The 17,232-nt window shown below is 44.0% G+C and overlaps 1 protein-coding gene across 2 annotated transcripts in view; it reads left to right on the forward strand.

Annotated features, from left to right (window-relative positions):
* BBS4 (Bardet-Biedl syndrome 4) overlaps positions 1-17,232 on the forward strand; it is a 45,885-nt gene that overhangs the window by 11,127 nt on the left and 17,526 nt on the right. For both annotated transcript variants that reach the window (XM_069765624.1, XM_069765625.1), the window contains exons 3-7: positions 6,614-6,693; positions 7,764-7,827; positions 8,856-8,967; positions 15,453-15,525; positions 16,046-16,099. In XM_069765624.1, coding sequence (XP_069621725.1) covers positions 6,614-6,693; positions 7,764-7,827; positions 8,856-8,967; positions 15,453-15,525; positions 16,046-16,099 — 383 coding nt within the window. The remainder of the gene's footprint in view (positions 1-6,613; positions 6,694-7,763; positions 7,828-8,855; positions 8,968-15,452; positions 15,526-16,045; positions 16,100-17,232) is intronic.

Genomic DNA, 17,232 nt, shown 5'->3' on the forward strand with positions numbered 1-17,232 from the left:
CCAAAATTTGCCTATAAGCTGGGGCCACCGGCATCAGGGGCTTATCTACAGCATTCTGTAATACTGTAGATAAGCCCCCAATGTAGCCTGAAAGATAAGAAAAACAGGTTATATTATACTCACCCAGGGGCGGTCCCGGTTCGGTCCAACCCGATGGGCATCGCGGTCCGGGTCCAGCGCCTCCCATCCTCATACAATGACGTCCTCTTCTTGTCTTCCTGCCGTGGCTCTTGCGCAGACGTACTTTATTTGCCTTGTTGAGGGCAGAGCAAAATACTGCAGTGCTCAGGCACCGGGAAAGGTCAGAGAGGCCCGGCACCTGCGCACTGCAGTACTTTGCTCTGCCCTCAACCGGACAGATAAAGTACGCCTGTGCCGGAGCCGCAGCATGAATACAAGAAGAGGACGTCATCGTATGAAGATGGGGTGAGGAGGGACGCTGTGGTCGGCATAAGGCAAAGCAATCACTTCACCTTTTTAGCTCTGGTAATGCATCTCTTTTTGTATCTTTATGTGCACACTTAGGTAGCCTTTATTAAATTAGATAATAGACCTTTATGTATGCTATATGAAACTTATGGGGTATTAGTATGTGCTTTCTATAATGATTATTACATGCTGCAACCAAGCGTCTCTCCTTTGTTAGGGCGCTCCTGTTTTTGTATATGTTGTTCAAACATTTTATTAATAAAGCAATTGATTTTTTGACTTTATTCTGGATCTCTTTGCTCGGCTAATTTATGTAAGTCCGTATATGGTGGTTAACTTCTTTAACATTGCTAAATAAAGTGTATTGCTGCCAACTCTGCTGTACTGCTCCTTACCTCACACTGACTGCTGGAAATGAAGCCTGGATCACAATCAGGTCTGCTGTGCTCCATCAAGTCACTCGCTCTGCAGTGAGGAGAGAAGACTGTTTGCCAATGCTATTGTGGGAGCTTTTTCTTCTTTCCCCAGTGTATTGCTTGCTGCCTGCTTATGATTAGTCAGCGTCCTAAAGAAGAAGTGCACACCCCACTAAAATCTGTCTGATAATGCCCACTTGTGCCAAATATTTTTTTGTACGTATCAACACAACAAAGAGACTAAATTGATATAAAAAAATTAAAAAATCAAACTTTTCATTCTGCTTTACAGGACTTTTTACATTTTGTATCTAGTTCAACATAAAGAGGACTTTTCATCAAATTTTTAAGTGTCAGGTATGAAGACATGTAGAAGAGATAATGTTCAGGCATGAGCTGTCATTTCCATGCAGGGATTACACATATAGATCCTGCATCTCTTATCAGGATAAAGATGGATCGGACAGGCTGGATTTAAACTTAGCCAGACCTTTATCCTCTTTAGCGACAAGCAACACCACAGATGTCTATAGTTATAAAAAGGTACTGTATATGTGAAACCTAGTTGGCGATTACACAAATCAGCTGCCTAACTGTGTCATCTGACCTTCTAAAGGAACAAAGATGAAAACCCCTTAAAAACAGGACAAAAGCAACATAAATGTAAAGATTAATTTCACCAAGGAAATAAAAACAAATATACAGGAATGCAGGCCTAATACATAAAGCGTCACCTTGCAAATTGAAAACATTAAAATGTAACTGTTTTGTTATATAAAAGAGTATGTCCCTATTGAGACTCGCTCCTGCCCATCCCCCCCTATTATTCATCACTTTGCATGTGTCCTCCTGTAGGAAAAAAATACCTTCAGGTCAGAAATCTGTCCTGACTGCAACTCTCCTTCCAGGAGCCCCCCACTGCCTGGGAAAAGAGTGCATCCCTCCCCCCAAGTGAGCTGCTGCGCTATCAAAGTCTTTCACCAGTCCAACCAAGATTTGCCAGACCCTGGTTTCGGTCATTGAGAGTCTGGCCAATACAGCAGCAAACCCCAGTACTCTGAATTTTCCCCTGGACGAATCAGATTCCACCCCATATTCTCTCCGTCATGACAGATCACACGTGAGATACAGGAAGCTGTCTCATTCCTCCTCTTCTGGGTCCCCCTCACCTTCCACATCCTCCAGGATGGCCTCCATCTCCTGCTCGTCCTCACCTGGGCCCCATGCAGCTTCGGGATCTGAGCATGCTGAGTCGAATGCGGATCTTGATTCTGAACAAGAATCTAAGTTATGGGACATGATGGACAGTCTGATTCTTGCCATAAATTAGACCTTCAACTTCAAGGATCCCCTTCCCACAGAACCAACAGTATCTTTTAAGCTCTAGGCTTTCTCCAATTATAAGGAATTTTGATTACATTTTTTTCTCATCCCTTGCGTGGGAGCACTCAGAAAAATGCTAACAGAGAAAGAGACAAATGGATATCTTGTATCCCTTCCTTCCTGAGCTGCTCAAACCCTGGGATGAGTCTTCCGTGGTGAAGCCAGTTTCACTATTGTCCTCAAATATGATCCTTCATCTTTTGGATGGCACCTCTAACAAGGACCCTTGAAACACACATCAAATTGTTAGCAAAGTCTGCCTTCAAGGCGGCATCGCTCTCCCTTCGCCTCTACCTGGGTCTCCAAGTCTCAGCATCCTTTCTGGGGCCCCTTTTGAAGAACTGTAGGATCTCGCCAATGAGATTGCCCATGCGGGTAATGATCTTTTCACAGCGCCTCTTCACGCCACGGGCTGCTCAGTGCTAGCTTTCAGCAACATCATGGCCTTTTGCAGAGCCCTATGGCTCAAAGCCTGGAATGCAGATGTAAACTCCAAATAATCCCTCACCAGTCTCCCCTTCCAGGGTCTTTTGGCTGTTCAGAACGAGACTTCACCAAATCCTCTCAAACGCCACTGGAGGGAAGAGTACTTCACTTTCCCAACAGAGATAAAAACATCCACCAGCTAGGAAATGCACTCTGCAGTTTCTCTCCTTTCGACAATTTTCTTTCTTTGGAACTTCTAAACTTCAAGACCGCCCCTTCTACAGCAGGATAAGAGGAGATCTTCCTTTAAGCCAGCTCCCTCCTGGTGGGTGCTTGGCAATCAAAGCAAAACCTACTAATCCAGGTCAATCAGATTTTCCTCTGCATGACAGGTGGCCCCCAACTTGGGATCCTCCCAATGTGGGCGGCCGTCTACTATTCAAGGAGATATGGCTTTCTGTAGTTGATGACGTCTGGGCAGAGAGGTAGTCTCCACCAGTTAAAAAATAAAGTTCTCATCTCTTCCCCACTATCGCTTCTTAGAGTCCTAGGCCCCAAGGGATCCCTTTCTGGTATACACTTTTTTTTCAGGCAATCTCCTCCCTCATTCAGTCAGGTGTCATCATTTCCGTTCCCTCCGAGGAACGCTTCTCAGGTTTTTACTCAAACCTTTTTGTGGTCCAAGAAAGGATGGTTCTGTCTGTCCTATACTGGACCTCAAACTCCTAAACAAATGAGTGCGGCTCCGCCACTTCATGATGGAATCACTCCATCCCATTGGTAATTGCCTTTGTGAAGCCTGCATAATTCCTCTGTTTAGTGGACATACTTGACCCCTACCTTCTCATTCCAATCTGTGCATCTCAGCAAAGGTTCTTGTGCTTTGCAGTTCAAGATTTTCACTTTCAATTTATGGTGCTTCTCTTTGGTCTAGCGTATGCTCCCAGAATCTTCACGACATTCATGGCCAATCTCATTGCTCTTCTTCACCCTAAAGGATTTCTAGTCATCCTCTACCTTGACTATCTGCTGATAGCCCAGCCCTATCCTATTGTGACTGCTGTAAGAGTCTTCATCTGACTATCGACACGCTCTGTCGCCTGGGCCGGCTCATCAAAGTTCTCTCTAATCTCGTCCCAGTGCCTAGATTTACTTGGCATGCTCTTCGACACTTCACATGCTAGAGTTCTTCCTGAAGAAAAAGGAATCCTTTACGGGATTCGTTCTCTCAAACACCTATCACCCTATCCACTTCGGACCTGCATGAATATTTTTGGCAAGATGGTAGTTGCCATGGAAGCAGTTCCCTTCACAGTTTCAAACTATCCGCCTTCGGCTGGCACTTCTGTAGCCTTGGGACAAGAAGATTTCCTCACTGGACCATCCTGTCCTCCTTCCTCCTGCAAGTAAGACAGTCGCTGGCCTCTTCCTTTGTTTGCCACAGGAGATTCTTCCTACCTCTACACTGGCAGAGCGTTACGACGGATGCCAGCCTGCTCAGTTATGGAGCAGTCTTTTTAACACTTCATGGTCCAAGGTCGTTGGATACCTCAGGAGTCCTTAATCCCCATCAACATTTTGGAGCTCAGAGTTGCCTATCTCGTCCTCAGGCACTGGCAGGTCCTTCTAACGGACCGACCTGTGCGCAACCAATCCAACAATGTCATTGCCGTGGTATAAATCAATCAACAGGGCTTAACCCGAAACATTTCTGTCATGTCAGAAGTCTCTTGAATCCTGGCCTGGGATGAAAAGAGAGTGTCTTTGATCTCATTTGTTCACATTCCCAAAGTGGACAACTGGGCCGCCGACTTCCTAAGTCATCAGGGCCTCTCCTCAGGCGAGTGGTTCCTGAACCCATCGTTGTTCAGGCAGATCTGTCAACAGTGGGGCATGTCCATTGTCTACCTAATGGCATTCAGGATAAGCATCAGGGTTCCTCTGTTTGTGTCCATGTCTCGGAATTGGCTCTGATGCCCTGGTTTTTCCATGGTTGCAGATTCACCCTCCATAGCTTTTCTCCACCTCTGCCACTGGTTTCCACCCCCCCCCCCCCCCAGCTCATCAAGAAAATCAAGGTGGAAGGAGTGCCAGTCACCCTTGTGTCTCCTGACTGGCCCAGAAGAGCGTGGTAAACAGAAGTGGTCAATCTTATTGCAGATGTCCCGTGGAAACTTTAAAATTGTCCAGACCTCCTTTCCCAGGGTACCCTCTTACACAAGAATTCAGTCTTTCAATTTAACGGCATGGCTTTTGAAGCCGCAGTCCTGAAAGATGCAGGCTTCTCTGACCAGGTTACTCAAACCATGTTCAAAGCAAGGAAGCCTCAACCTCCCAAGTTTACCATTGTTCTTGGAAGCCTTTTTTCACGTGTGAGTCTAACCAGGTGGCTCCAATGTTCTACTCAATCCCCTCCCTTGTGGCTTTTCTCCAGTCAGGTCTCGAGTCCGGATTATCACTCGGCTCTCTTAAGGGCCAAGTTTCTGCCCTTTCAGTCCTGTTTCAGAGGAATGTAGCTTCCTGTTTGCAAGTCAGGACTTTCTTACAAGGAGCTCATTCTAGTCTTCCCTATCTTCATGAAACTCTTTGACTTGTCTTATTGTCCTGGCTCTCCTGGAAAGTTGCTTTTCTAGTGGCAATGAACTCCATCAGGCATGTCAATGAGCTGGTGCTTCCTGCCATTCGCCCTTTCTTGTTTTCACCAAGACAAGGTGGTACTGCTTCCTGTTCCTTGTTTTCTTCCTAAGGTGGTTTCCCCCTTCCACTTTAACAACAACATCATTTTCCCATCCTTCTTTCCTTTTTCAACTCCTCCTCAGGAGCAGTCCCTCCACAAGTTGGATCTTGTCATAGCTCTGTCTATATGTTTGCAGAATGTCATCCTTCAGATTCACTGTCTCCGTTTGTGATTCTCGAGGGTCACCACAGAGGTCTTCCAGCCTCCAATGCCACAATCTCCCGCTTTATCCGTTCTGCCATCCTGGCAGCTTATTGGGCACAGGATAGGCTGCACCCACCTGGGGTCAAGGCTCACTCCACACGTGCAGTGGGGGGCTTCCCGGGCTGTTCATCATCAGGCCTTTTTGCCGCAGCTCTGCAAGGCTGCTGCATAGTTCTCTGTGCACACCCTTTTGAAGTCCTACAGAGTACACACCTGTGCCTTGGATGAGCTTGGTTGGGAAGCTTCTGCTAGTAGCCGTCGCCTGGACCTAGACCTGTTTTGGGCATTCTTCAGTTCTCTTTTCCCAACCTGGGGACTGCTTTAGGATGTTCCATGGTTTCGTATGTTCAATGAAGCATTAGACAAAAGAGGATTTTGGGTACTTAAGGTAAAATTCCTCTCTCTAAATCTTTATTGGGGGGACACAGTTCCCGCCCTGTTATGTATATGTTGGGGTTTGTCTTAGCTGTTCTTGTTGCTTCTCCTACTGCTTTCTCCCCAACTGATTAGCTTTGTGCCCGTTGATAGGTGTACCCTGCTGTGGAGGAGCTAATTTTTTGCCTAGCGTTAGGCTCCTAATGGAAGCAGCACACACCCATGGTCTACTGTGTCCCCCAATGAAGGCTTCAAGAAAGGGATTTTACGGAAAATACCCCAAATCCTCTTTTACTTTTAAAAATGCAAATAGTTGTGGTGTGACTTATTATAATAGGGCAACTTATTTTAATAGGGCAGCACGGTGGCTCAGTGGTTAGCATTGCAGCGCTGGAGTCCTGGGTTCAAATCCCACCAAGGACAACATCTGCAAGGAGTTTGTATATTCTCCCTGTGTTTGCGTGGGTTTCCTCCGAGTACTCCGGTTTCCTCCCACATTCCAAAGACATACTGGAAGGGAATTTAGATTGTGAGCCTCAATGAGGACAGTGATGATAATGTGTGCAAAACTGTAAAGCGCTGCGGAATATGTTAGCGCTATATAAAAATAAAGATTATTATTATTATTATAAATTATTTTCAGTTCCAGAACTCCCTATCCTGGAAAGAAGAAACTGGCTCATTCACCTGCACTATGTCCATAAAGATTACGAGGCTTGTAAAGTGAGTTGTTATTGATTCCTTATTCACACTTGCATTGCTTCTATGACGTCAGTTTTGTATCTTTTTCATGGCCAGAATAATGTGATTTATTGTATTATCGCATTCAGTTAAACGGGAAACCTGACATACACAATATGGAGAGGGAGGATCAGTGAAAAGGATCATGATGAATCTCGGGCCTCATTCAGACGTCTTTTTATCTGTGCTTTACCCAGTTACAACACGTACCCATTATATTCTATATAGCTGTTCACATGTCCATTTATTTTTTTTATTTATTGCAAGCCGTGTGTCCACAAAAAAATCATAAAGATATGTTTTCATTTTTTGGTCCGAAGCGAAGATCAAATTCTTGCAAATCTATGGAGCTGTGCAAATGGCTGCTTGCCATGTGCAATCCACGTACTCTCCATTTTTAACATTGTAGGAAGGAGCGGCTTTGCATTTTTTTTTCTCTTAGCATATGAGAAAATCATTGATGGTAATAAATGGCACACTGGCCAAACACTGATGGAAATCTTATCCAGCACACATGCTTGAAAAAACAGACATCTCAATAAGGCAATAATACGTGTTTTCTATCCCTTAAAGGGGTTGTTCGGCTTTAGGGCACAAGTCTGCAGTCACTGTATGCGAGGATGCAGCGCATGCACTGCACGCCGTGTGGATCCTCCAGTGGCGGCGAGGGGAGCAGACTGTCACGTGACGATGTGCATACTTCCGGCTCCATTCCGACTAGATTGTGTCTTGCCTCCTTCAATACACCTGCATTGAGCAAGGCCGCACACGTCTATTCGGCATGGGACCTGGTGCCAGAGAATCTTCACAGCGTACAGTGCGTGTGATATGAGGATTCACAAGTCTGCTGTCACAGAGAGTGACTGCAGACTTGTACCTTAAGGCCGGACAACCCCTTTAATGAATTGTGTGATAATGCTGGTGTGACTCTTACAGCATATATTTCACATTAATATTTATGTATGTATCACAAAGTTAGCATAGGCCTTGGAGACCATAGATGGCCATGATTCTATAGCAATGGACTTGACATTAATTATGTATATTTCCAGGCTGCGATTAAGGAGCAGCTCCAGGCTACAGAGGGTGTGTGTGAATATGCAGTCTACGTGCAAGGTAAGAAGACAAAAGATTTACATGAAAACATATAAGCCACCTTGCTGTTCTTTGTTCTGTTCACAATTCCTTTACCACTAGATTTATTATTTAGTTGCCTTATTTCTTAGATTTTATGCCTTTTTTTCCCTCTAATGTAGCTGAATAGTTTATTCTTTCACCTGCTTTCTATATTCAGTTACTCCATATTAGATCACATGTATTAACAGAAGCATACGGTCTTGATCACGTGAAGTCATTATTGCCCTCTATTCCTCTTTGGTCAGACCTCATCGGGAATACTGTGTCCAGCTTTGGGCACCACATTTTAAGAGATACATCAACAAACTGGAGCAAGTTCAGAGAAGAGCGACCACAATGGTGACCGGTCTTCAAACCATGTACTATGTGGAACGTTTAGACTATGTACACACGTTGCGGATTCCATTGCGTATTTTTCCGCAGAAAGAATTGACATGCTGTGGAAAATAAACCGCAGCCTTTCCCGCGAGGAATTTTCTGCAGCATGTGCACAGCGGATTTGGTTTTCCATAGGTTTACATGGTACTGTACAAGGCATGGAAAACTGGGCCAAATCCGCAACGTGTGCACATACCCTTACAGGATATGGGAATGTTTACCATGCAAAAAATAAGACTGAGAGGAGACTTGATAGCTGTCTACAAATATCTCAAGGGCTGTCACATTGTAGAAGGATCATCTTTATTCTCATTTGCACAAGGAAGGACTAGAAGCAATGGGATGAAACTGAATGGGAGGAGACACAGATTAGATATTAGAAAAAACGTTTTGACAATGAGGGTGATCAGTGATGGAACAGGCTGCCACGAGAGGTGGTGAGTTCTCCTTCAATGGAAGTCTTCAAACAGAGGCTGGGCATACATCTGTCTCAGATGATTTGGTGAATCCTGCTTTGAGCAGAGGGTTGGACCAGATGACCCAGGACGTCCCTTCCAACTCTGATTCTATGATACATTAATCAGGTTATTATTGTAGCACTTTCATAATTTTATTTTTTTTCCTTCTAGCGTTGATCTTAAGATTAGAAGGGAAAATCCAGGAATCTCTTGAACTTTTCCAAACGTGTGCAATCTTGAATCCAACAAGTCCTGATAACCTGAAACAAGTTGCTCGATCCCTGTAAGATTTTTCCAATTTCACTTTAACAATTTTTTACAAGCTCAGTTTTGATTATTGTATCGGCTTTCATGCCTTTATTAAAGGGAATTTGTCAACAGATTTTTGCTACCTCATTTGAGAGTAGCATTATGTAGGAAAAGAGGCCCTGATTCCAGTAATGTATCACTTTATTTACTGGGTGCAGCAGTTGTGACATAATCAGAGTCTTAGATGTAGAATGCAGCAGAGCTGAGAAAGCTAACCCCGCCCACAGCAGGCTCTTTATGTATATTGTCTATGGACAGTGAGCTGCTTATCACAGCAGGGGGGCGGAGTCTGACTAGCATGCACACTTGCTGTAGTCCTTGCAGTGATGAATGCCAGGTGATAAAACCTTCATAATAAGTAAACACCATAACACAGCCTGATAAGTGACACATTGTTGCAAAAACCTGTTGACAGATTCCCATTAAGTGTGGCCTTGAATGATTGTAGTGCAACCGCAGCATTGATGGCAATTAATTAAAGGGGTTTTCCACCACTTATTTTCTTTTGGAGAAAATGCTTTCTTTGCATTATAGTCATGTTTCTAAATCCTTCCACTTCCCGTACCTTTTTCGCTTTTTGCTAGCTACCTCTCGGGCTTGTTTTACTATAACATGATCACCTAAACTGCGCCTCTCTGTGTTGATTTCGCACCTCGGAGGATTCTTCCACATTTTTTTTCAGCACTACATTTCCCATAAATCCTAACACTCCTTTAAAACAGTGAACGATTCCCCAACAGCACCTAACTCCATAACCAGCCCACTATTTCCAGTGTGCTTTATTTTGACAAGCTACTTGCGATAGGGGCAAATGGACAGATTGTGGAAAATCCCTTTAATCAGTACAATGCAAGTGCGACAAATGATCACACGTTGAGGTTGAGTACAACCTTGGAAACGTAGCACACACAATTAACTCTTATTATTTCAGTGGATGTGTCATCTTTCATGTTGTGCAGTAGAAATGCGCCATTTATCATCACTAACTAGAACTTCATCTTTACACAGAATAAAAAAAGAAAAATGTTGCCCAGTAGAATCAGATATAAAGCATTTTCACAACCGAAATGCCTGATTTGTTTGTGATCCAGTATGACACCACATAACATTTGGCTTTTACCAGAATAGGATGAGAAAATGAGAATCAGTAAATCAGATGAAGCAGAGTTTAAAGGTACTGTCACACTAGACGATATCGCTAGCGATCCGTGACGTTGCAGCGTCCTCGCTAGCGATATCGTCCAGTGTGACAGGCAGCAGCGATCAGGCCCCTGCTGGGAGATCGCTGGTCGGGGAAGAAAGTCCAGACCTTTATTTCGTCGCTGGACTCCCCGTAGACATCGCTGAATCGGCGTGTGTGACACCGATTCAGCGATGTCTTCACTGGTAACCAGGGTAAACATCGGGTAACTAAGCGCAGGGCCGCGCTTAGTAACCCGCTGTTTACCCTGGTTACCAGCGTAAAAAAACAAACAGTACATACTTACATTCAGCTGTCTGTCCCTTGCCGTCTGGTTCCTGCACTGACTGCTGGCCGTAAAGTGAAAGCAGAGCACAGCCACAGCGGTGAGTCACCGCTGTGTGACTCACCGCTGTGCTGTGCTTTCACTTTCACTTTACGGCCAGCAGTCAGTGCAGGAACCAGACGACAAGGGACAGACAGCTGAATGTAAGTATGTACTGTTTGTTTTTTTACGCTGGTAACCAGGGTAAACATCGGGTTACTAAGCGCGGCCCTGCGCTTAGTTACCCGATGTTTACCCTGGTTACCGGGGACCTCGGGATCGTTGGTCGCTGGAGAGCTGTCTGTGTGACAGCTCTCCAGCGACCAAACAGCGACGCTGCAGCGATCCGGATCGTTGTCGGTATCGCTGCAGCGTCGCTAAGTGTGACGGTACCTTAAGAGGCTGCAACAGGCACAACCTAGTAGTAGATAGCAAGAAAGCTGAGGACATTTGGGTAAGGAACTGTGGTAGGTGAGATGAGTTATATAGGAAGTCCTATGGCAGGACTGCGATGTAGTGGAGTAAAGTCCGTGATATAGCAAAGCTGTGTTTGTCATGGAATCCGATTCAGAGCTCACAGCAGTTTGATAGAGTTGACTCAGCGATGTAGCAGAGCTTGGTTTGTCTTAAGGCCAAAGTAGAACGGACCCGCGGTATAGCAGAGTACTCAGTGATGTAGCAGAGCTGTGTTTGTCATGGAATCCGATTCCAGTTTGATAGAGTTGACTCAGCGATGTAGCAGAGCTTGGTTTGTCTTAAGTCCAAAATAGAATGGACCCGTGGTATAGCAGAGTACCCAGTGATGTAGCAGAGCTTGATTTATCACAAGTCCAAGGAAAATTTGTCCAGTAGGATTAGTGGAGTTTCTTGTAGCAGAGGTAGGCTTGGTGTGTGATCAACAAATTCAGAAATGATGAAGCAGTCCACAGCCGTGGTGTGGGTACCAACTACCAGAATACTCAGGCAGCAAGTCATCGCCTGAGCTGTGTTATAAGGCCTGGAGGTATCATGTCAGAGGTATGCCAAGAGGCAGAGAGAGAGATGGCTAGGAGGACATATTGCTCAGTAATGGTTCCAGGAGAGGGTACATCTGTACATGTAACACAATGTAACCAAGTACTTTATTTTGGACTAGCTGAAGAGCCCGGCGTTGCCTGGGCATAGTAAATATCTGTGGTTAGTTATAGCACGTCACTTCTCTTATTTTCCCATCACGCCTCTCATTTTCCCAATCACATCTTTAATTTTCCCCCTCACATCTCTCATTTTCTCCCTCACACCTCTCATTTTCTCCCTCACTCCTCTCATTCCCGCCTAACACTTGTCATTTCGACCTCACATCTGTCATTTTCCGATCACTACACTATTTTCCCTCACTCCTCTCATTTTGCACTCACACCTTTTCATTTTCACCTCACACCTCTCATTTTCACCTCAGTATATACATGTTTGTCATCTCCCTTATATATAGTATACACCTGTATGTCATCTCCTGTATATAGTATATACCTGTATGTCATCTCCCCTGTATATAGTATATACCTGCTGTGTGTCATCTCCCCTGTATATAGTATATACCTGTATGTCATCTCCCCTGTATATAGTATATACCTGTATGTCATCTCCTCCTATATATAGTATATACCTGTATGTCATCTCCCCCTATATATAGTATATACCTGTATGTCATCTCCTCCTATATATAGTATATACCTGTATGTCATCTCCTTCTATATATAGTATATACCTGTATGTCATCTCCTCCTGTACATACCTGTGTCATCTCCCCTGTATATAGTATATATCTGTGTGTCATCTCCTTCTGTATATAGTATATACCTGTATGTCATCTTCTATATATAGCATATACCTGTATGTCATCTCCTCCTGTATATAGTATATACCTGTAGGTAATCTGCTCCTGTATATAGTATATACCTGTGTGTCATCTCCTCCTGTATATAGTATATACCTGTATGTCATCTCCTCCTTTATATAGTATATACCTGTGTGTCATCTCCCCTGTATATAGTATATACCTGTGTGATCTCCTGTATTAGACCTCGTTCACACGTTATTTGCTCAGTATTTTTACCTCAGTATTTGTAAGCTAAATTGGCAGCCTGATAAATCCCCAGCCAACAGGAAGCCCTCCCCCTGGCAGTATATATTAGCTCACACATACACATAATAGACAGGTTATGTGACTGACAGCTGCCGTATTTCCTATATGGTACATTTGTTGCTCTTGTAGTTTGTCTGCTTATTAATCAGAATTTTATTTTTGAAGGCTAATACCAGACTTGTGTGTGTTTTAGGGCGAGTTTCGTTTGTCGAGTTGTGTGTGGCGACATGCATGTAGCGACTTTTGTGAGATGAGTTTTGTGTGGCAACATGCGTGTAGCAACTTTTTGTGTGTCGAGTTGCATGTGACAGGTTAGTGTAGCAAGTTGTGTGCAGCAAGTTTTGCGCATGGCGAGTTTTGCACGTGGTGAGTTTTATGTCTGGTGCCTTTTGAGTATGTGCAAGTTTTGTGTGAGGCAACTTTTGCATGTGTTGCAAATTTTGTGCATGTGGCAATTTTTCCGCATGTGCAAGTTTTGCGTGTGGCGAGTTTTCCATGAGGTGAGTTTTGCACTTGTGGCGAGTTTTGCGTGAGCCTATTTTTTGCATGTGGCGAGTTTTGCGCGTGGTGAGTTTTGAGCGGCGACTTTTGTGTTTCGACTTTTATGTGGCGAGGTTGGTGTATGTGTGGTGAAATGTGTGCTGAGGGTGGTATATGTGTTCAAGCTCGTGGTAGTGTGTGGCGCATTTTGTGTGTGTGTTCATATCCCCATGTGTGGTGAGTATCCCATGTCGGGGCCCCACCTTAGCAACTGTACGGTATATACTCTTTGGCGCCATCGCTCTCATTCTTTAAATCCCCCTTGTTCACATCTGGCAGCTGTCAATTTGCCTCCAACACTTTTCCTTTCACTTTTCCCCATTATGTAGATAGGGGAAAAATAGTTTGGTGAATTGGAAAGCGTGGAGCTAAAATTTCACCTCACAACGTAGCCTATGACGCTCTCAGGGTCCAGACGTGTGACTGTGCAAAATTTTGTTTCTGTACCTGCGACGCCTCCAACACTTTTCCTTTCACTTTTTTCCCCATTATGTAGATAGGGGCAAAATTGTTTGGTGAATTGGAAAGCGCGGGGTTAAAATTTCACCTCACAACGTAGCCTATGACGCTCTCAGGGTCCAGACGTGTGACTGTGCAAAATTTTGTTTCTGTACCTGCGACGCCTCCAGCACTTTTCCTTTCACTTTTTTCCCCTATTATGTAGATAGGGGCAAAATTGTTTAGTGAATTGGAAAGCGCGGGGTTAAAATTTCACCTCACAACGTAGCCTATGACGCTCTCGGGGTCCAGACGTGTGACTGTGCAAAATTTTGTTGCTGTAGCTGCGACGGTGCAGATGCCAATCCCGGACATACACACACACACATACACACACACACACACACACACACACACACACACACACACACACACACACACACACACACACACACACACACACACACACACACACACACACACACATTCAGCTTTATATAGTAGATGGAGAGGGTGCACCATACACATACAAGTACTGCCCTGTCTGTACATGTGTTAGTTATAATGTGACTCTCAAGAGACACATTCCCATAAATGCACTCAATTACCATTGAAGTGCTTGTGCACCAAAAGTCTTTGAAATGATTTTCTGATAAGCCATATACAAGTCGTTCCTAAAAGCCATATAGAGCGCAGATATCCCGATGGTAATGCGAGGAGATTTCACAGACTTCTTTCATAAATGGCTGATTGCTTTGAAGTTCTGTCGCCATTGAATGGTTTTGATGTTTGACCGACATTGATTATATGGGCACCTAGGGATGTACACATAGTAGTCCTGAAAGTATGTCACTTTCACATTACGTTTAATGTTTTCTATGTTCTAAATGCAAATCGAATGTAATCATTCTATAATGTGATGCCAGACAATGATATAGTGTATTTTGCTTCATTTAATAAAAAACCCTTTTATTTCCAGTTAATGGAAACATTTTCATTGCTATCCAGAGGCTGGAAATGCCTAGAGATCTCGTCCTCACAGCAAAGTGATGGCTGCGCAGATTGCTGTGATCTAAGGCCCCTTTCACACATCAGGTTTTTTTGCCGTCAGTCACAATCCGTTGGATCGACGGATCCGTCGCAGATTGTGAAAAACTGATGCAGCGGATCCGTTTTTGAACGGATTTGACTAGCGGATCTGGCTAATTGGATCGGAGCATGCTCAGTTAAAAAAAAAATGGAATCCATCGCCGGATTCCGTCATTTGACGGATCCGGCGCCATAGGCTTCCATTCCAGCAAACGACGGACGGCGACAAATCCTTTGCTATCCGTTTTTTCGCCGTACGCAAAAAATGTTACTTTGTCCGTTGTCTCCGGCCTTCGGACAAACAATTTTCGACGGATCCGGCAAAAGACGGATGAATCGTGAGGCCATCCGTCGCTAATACAAGTCTATGAGAAAAAAGGGGATCCGGCAGCATCAGTCTCCGGATCCGTTTTTTTCAAAATTCGACGGATTGCGACTGATGGCAAAAAACTGATGTGTGAAAGGGGCCTAAGCTTCGTGTTCTCTGGATCCATAGATTTATCATACTTCTGGTGCACTGTAACGAAGCATCAGAACAAAGGATTGATAAAATGGTATCCACGTCTCATCTGTGAGAGGTCTTAGATCTGTATAGGTTGTAAACGTTTTATATGTAAATCAAAATGCATCTGTTCGTTAACAGCAAAAAATATCTTGAAAATGAGAAAAAAAAATGTAGTATCTTTTTGTACAGAAAATCCCTTTTGTTCTCCATTCTCGATAGTTCTAGGTCTTATAGATTTCTCTTTTTTTTGTTTCCAGGTTTTTGCTGGGGAAGCACAGAGCAGCCGTTGAGGTTTACAATGAGGCAGCGAGACTCAACAATAAAGACTGGGTACGGTGTGAGTCTCTGCTCTCATTATTACGTCTCTAAGGTCTTCCTGGCCTACCAGCCATGGGACATTCTCCAAGCTGTAGCTCCATCACTTCTCCTTCATACTGTATTGCTATGGTTGATTATAATGTTTTACTTTGCGCCAGTGTTAGAGAAGGCAATGTTGCTGTAATAAACTGCATATAAATTTGACTTACGGTATTTTGCAATCATCAGGAGTGCAAAACCCCCAACAAGCAAAACACTGGGAGACAGGGAAGTGGTGCTCTGTTGAGAAGAGAATAACCCTTCAGCTCCTTTTGAAGGGCAATGCTAATTCTAGAGATGAGAAAGGCCATTAAGACTACAGGAGGCAGTGTTCCTACTGTGGGAACGTTCTAGAGGAGAGGCATACTATCTGGTTTGGAGATTACGGTGACGACCAGCTCCTGCCCTTAGTAGCTGGACTCCTAGACTTAATCATGCTTAGTTCAGGTTGTGTTATTTATTTATTTATTCATGCTTGCATTTTATTCTTTAGGAAATCTGCCACAACTTGGGAGTTTGTTACCTGTATCTGAAGGACCTCAGCAAGGTAAGACATGTGAAATAAAGGTTTCATATCAGTCTGCTTGTTTTATTTTTAAAGAGTGAGCACTGGCCATAAATGTCACCAGCGCTCAGGAGTAGGTTAGCCACAAATATGTGAGTAACACATACTGCAGAGTCAGACTACACACAGTGGGGGAGCTCCATAAAAGCTTTTTCGCCAGCTTTCTAGTAAAAAAAAAAAATAAAAAAGCTTTGAAAAGTCGCAATTTTTTACGCAACACAAGTTTGCGCAAAAAAAAAATCAGCTTCTGCTGTTTTCACTACAAATCTTACTTCAGCTGGGGCTGGAGTAAGACTTGTGGCAAGATGTACATAGTGGTGCACGCTACTATGTGTTTCGCTTGATTCATTAAGAGTAGTGCTGAGTGAATGTGCTCGGATACGGTGTTATAGGATACGGTGTTATCTGAGCAGGCTCATATGCTAACACAGAGTGTCTTTGGCTTGCTCGAAAAATATGTTAGTCGCCGCACCTGCATGTCTCTAGGCTGTTTGACAGCCGCAACACATGCAGGGATTGCCTGTTTGTTAGGCAATCCCTGCTTGTGTTGCGACTGTCGAACAGCCGTGAGAGATGCATGTATGGGTACTCTAACATATTATTTGAGCACGCTGAAGACACTCGGTTAGAACACGAGCATGCTCAGATAACACCTTATACTATAGCGCCTTGTCCTATAACACCTTATCTGAGCGCATTCGCTCATCACTAATAAGAGGTGTGTGCCTCTTCGTGAACCAACACGCCCCCTCATCAAGACTGGCAACAAAATCGCTGGTCTTGATGAATCAGGTCCATTGTTCATAGTTTATAACCATAGAACAGCACATGTATTAACCTTGTGCACATAGATTAGCACAGTTCTCCCACTTAAAAAGATCAGAGAGGCCTGTAATTGACACCATAGGTAGAACACAACTATGAGAGTCAAAATGAGAAAACAAATCCAGAAAACCACCTTGTCTAGTTTGGCAAGATTTATTTGGCAAATTATAGTGGAAAATAAGTATTTGGTCACCTAAAAACATGCAAGATTTCTGGCTCTCACAAACCTGTAACTTCTTTAAGAGGCTCCTCTGTCCTCCACTCATTGCCTGTAGTAATGGAACCTGTTT

The sequence above is a fragment of the Ranitomeya imitator genome, chromosome 4, assembly GCF_032444005.1.
Source record: "Ranitomeya imitator isolate aRanImi1 chromosome 4, aRanImi1.pri, whole genome shotgun sequence".
Taxonomy (NCBI): domain Eukaryota; kingdom Metazoa; phylum Chordata; class Amphibia; order Anura; family Dendrobatidae; genus Ranitomeya; species Ranitomeya imitator.